Source organism: Hyperoodon ampullatus (assembly GCF_949752795.1).
Source record: "Hyperoodon ampullatus genome assembly, chromosome: 2".
NCBI lineage: Eukaryota > Metazoa > Chordata > Mammalia > Artiodactyla > Ziphiidae > Hyperoodon > Hyperoodon ampullatus.
In genome coordinates, this window is record NC_136915.1 from 98061862 (window position 1) to 98064928 (window position 3067).

A 3067-nucleotide genomic window follows, 5' to 3' on the forward strand; every position below is an offset into this window, starting at 1 on the left:
GATGCAATGGGGGCTGCCCCGCCCCTCATCGTCTTGCTTTCTCGCCCACCTACTGGCGCATCCTGGGGTCACCTCCCAACTAAATACATGCACGGGAATTCCTGTCTTTGTGTTTGGGAAACCCAATCCAAGAGAGCATGTCAAGTGCGTGATAGAAAGACACTTGATAAATTAGGGCAGAAAGTATCTATTGTGATGCGATCTCTCCCCAGGGATGGGTCCGGTAGAGAGGGCACCCAATGTATAGTGCTGAATGAGTGAATATGGACACGTTTCCTTCTGCCACCCTGTCCTTTGGGCCCTCCCATTCCCCCTCCTGCTCTCCTTTCTCCTAGCCCTATGTTTTCTCTCCTGACCCTCCTTTTCTCCTCTTCTCTCCTCCTTCCTCCTCTCATGGAGGAAGGATGTTCTGTGTCCCAAATGCCCCTCTGATTTCCCTGACATCCCGCTCTGGAAATGAGCCTTCTGGCAGACAGCATTGTGACATCACCGTGCATTGGCCAATGGCTGTCTTCCTGGGCCGGGCCCCCCTGGGACCACCGCCCTCCATTGATAAGGATAAACCACCTTCTGCAGAGCCCCTTAACCCTCAGGGCAGCCGCTGGAGCATGAATCCCTCCTGATTCCGCTGTCGGCCCGATGTTCCTCACAGTCAAGCTGCTCCTGGGCCGGAGATGTAGCCTGAAGGTGTCGGGGCGAGAGAGTGTGGCCATGCTGAAGAAGCTGGTGTCCGAGCGGCTGCGGGTGCCCGAGGAGCAGCAGCACCTGCTCTTCCGCGGCCAGCTTCTGGCGGATGACAGGCATCTCTCCGACTACTGCATTGGGCCCAACGCCTCCATCAATGTCATTGTGCGGCCCCTGGAGAAGACGGTGCCCGAGGAGGCCCACCAGCCCCAGCCCCTGTGGCACCATCTGGGCCAGGTCCTAGCCAAACACTTTGGGCCCCAGGACACCGAGGCAGTGCTGCAGCTGCTGAGGCGGGAGCACAAGGAACGCCTGCAGAGGATAAGCCTAGGGGAGCTGGAGCAGCTGGCGCGCTACCTCCTGAACAAGGAGCCGCTCGTGGAGCCCACGGGGGAGAGGGAGCCTGAGGCTCAGCGACCCAGAGACAAGGAGGAAGAGGAGGAGGCCGAGCAGTAAACCGGCCATCCTACTCATCTGCGCGCTCAAATTCGTCCAGCCTCATCCTTAAGTGTTCCCTGGTGACTCCCCACTAGTTCCTGCTGATGTGGGTGCATCTTCACCCCTTTCTGAAATTTCAAAGTAACTGCAGGGATTTTGGACCCCTCTCTCCTCTCTTGGGCCTGTGGTTTCCCCTCTGAAACACAGAATGATCCCCTCCACATCACCATCCCCTAGAAGGGGCTCTGATTGCCCCATGGGCAGCCTGAAAGGGGGCGCTCAAAGGCTGCTTCCCCCTTGTAGGCTGGGCACTGCCTCCTGGGCAGCTGTATGCCCAGCAGCAAGCCAGGCTGTCAGCACACCTCCATGGCTCTAAACAGACCCTCTTTCTCCTTGGGGACAGAAAGACAGATAATGTGAGTTCATTTCTTCCATCCCCAGGCCACGGCGCCCACCCCCCAGGCCTCCTGACAGCCAAGGGTAGAGAAGTGCCGAGTAGCTGCCCCTTGCTCTTTGGGTGAGGCTCTCCCTGCTGTCTGCCTGCTTGTGCTTCCACAGTTTAAGGGGCAGGGGCAGGGGCAGCAGAGGTAGGAGTGGGAGGAGAGCACCTACTGTGTGCCAGGCCTGGAGCTCTCAGGGAGACACACACAGACCAGGAAGAGCAGGAGGCTTAGGCAGAAAAGGCGGTTGCATCGTCGCACGTTCATCGTGGCCAGTGTGAACGGAGCCGTGCCCCAAGCTCTCCCTGCCCCAAGTCTCATCAATCACCAGGTCTCACTGAACACCCCCCATTTCCCACCCACCACTGCCCAGGCTTCCCGGGAGCAAAACTGGTACCAGCCGGGATCCTTGCCCTCACAGAGCGTGCTGCCTAGATGGAGAGAGAGGTCATAAATGTGACAAGTAAAGCAGCAACATAAAACCAGAGTACAGCCTGCGTGACTAAATGCCCAGGCGCCAGCTGCAGCCTTGCAGGGCCCTGGGCTCAGTGTGGAGGGGCCGGTGCCCATAGACTACAGGAAAGCCAGGCCCCCTTCTCTGTTCTCGGTGTGAGAGAATGGCCCTTGCCAAGGGCTGAGGAGCCCCTACACCCCGTGTGTGAGGGGGCAGGGAACTCACTGACAGCCTGGTCCCCCAAAGTCCCAGAAGTGCTGTTACCACGGTCGGTCCATCCTGGGGGATGGAGATAGAAGGAAGGGGATGAAGGCACAGTCTAGAAAGGAACAATCAGGGCCCAGGTCCCTGGGAGGCATCCTGTCCTTGGCCTATGGGGCCCTGCATCCTATTAACTGGGGCGTGTTATAATAGTATTTACTTCCCCCCCCAGGTGTTTGTGAGGGTAAGGCATGAAGACTCTACAGTGAAGAGTGGGGTGGGGCAGTGGCAGTGGCGGGGAGAGACTCCTGAAACCGTGTCTCTGCCTCCATTGGGGCTGCCGGAGCCCCTGCCCCTGGTTCCTGTCTCTGCAGGTCCTGGTCCTGCTCTCAGGTCCCCCGGCCTCCATAGGAGAGACCTCCTGACGGGTCTTCAAGTGTGTTCGTGCTGGGGCTGTGCCATCTACCAAGGGGGACGAGCCTATTATTTTTACATTAGGGGAACTAATAGACCATTTCCCGGGAAATCTGTGAGTGATAAAAATAAGTGGGCCGTTTTATCCCTTTTGCTGAGAGAGAAGCTGGCACGAGGGATGGGGAAGCCTTTGTTGTCTCTGGTTAGCGGGAGTGTCAGGGCTTGCTGGGAGCAGCCACCTCTACTGCTTGTCCCCGAGGTTGCAGGGGAGGGTGACTCCAGGCCCAAAATGGGGGGAAGGAGAGTTGTTCTGCCCTTCTGTGCCCGTGATTGCTTCTCACTACTGACTCCACCCTTCCCAGGGGGGCCCTGCGCCTGACCCTCCCCACAAAAGCTGAGCCTGGGAAAGGATGCACCACCACGTGGAACTGAGCAA

The 3067-nt window shown here is 58.4% G+C and overlaps 1 protein-coding gene across 1 annotated transcript; it reads left to right on the forward strand.

Annotated features, from left to right (window-relative positions):
- Nucleotides 1–639: 639 nt before the first annotated feature.
- Nucleotides 640–1140, forward strand: UBL4B (ubiquitin like 4B; the record flags this gene model as incomplete). Its single annotated transcript, XM_079698098.1, has 1 exon — nucleotides 640–1140. One exon carries the CDS (start codon nucleotides 640–642, stop codon nucleotides 1138–1140), a length of 501 nt encoding a protein of 166 aa, XP_079554224.1.
- Between the last annotated feature and the right edge of the window lie 1927 nt (nucleotides 1141–3067).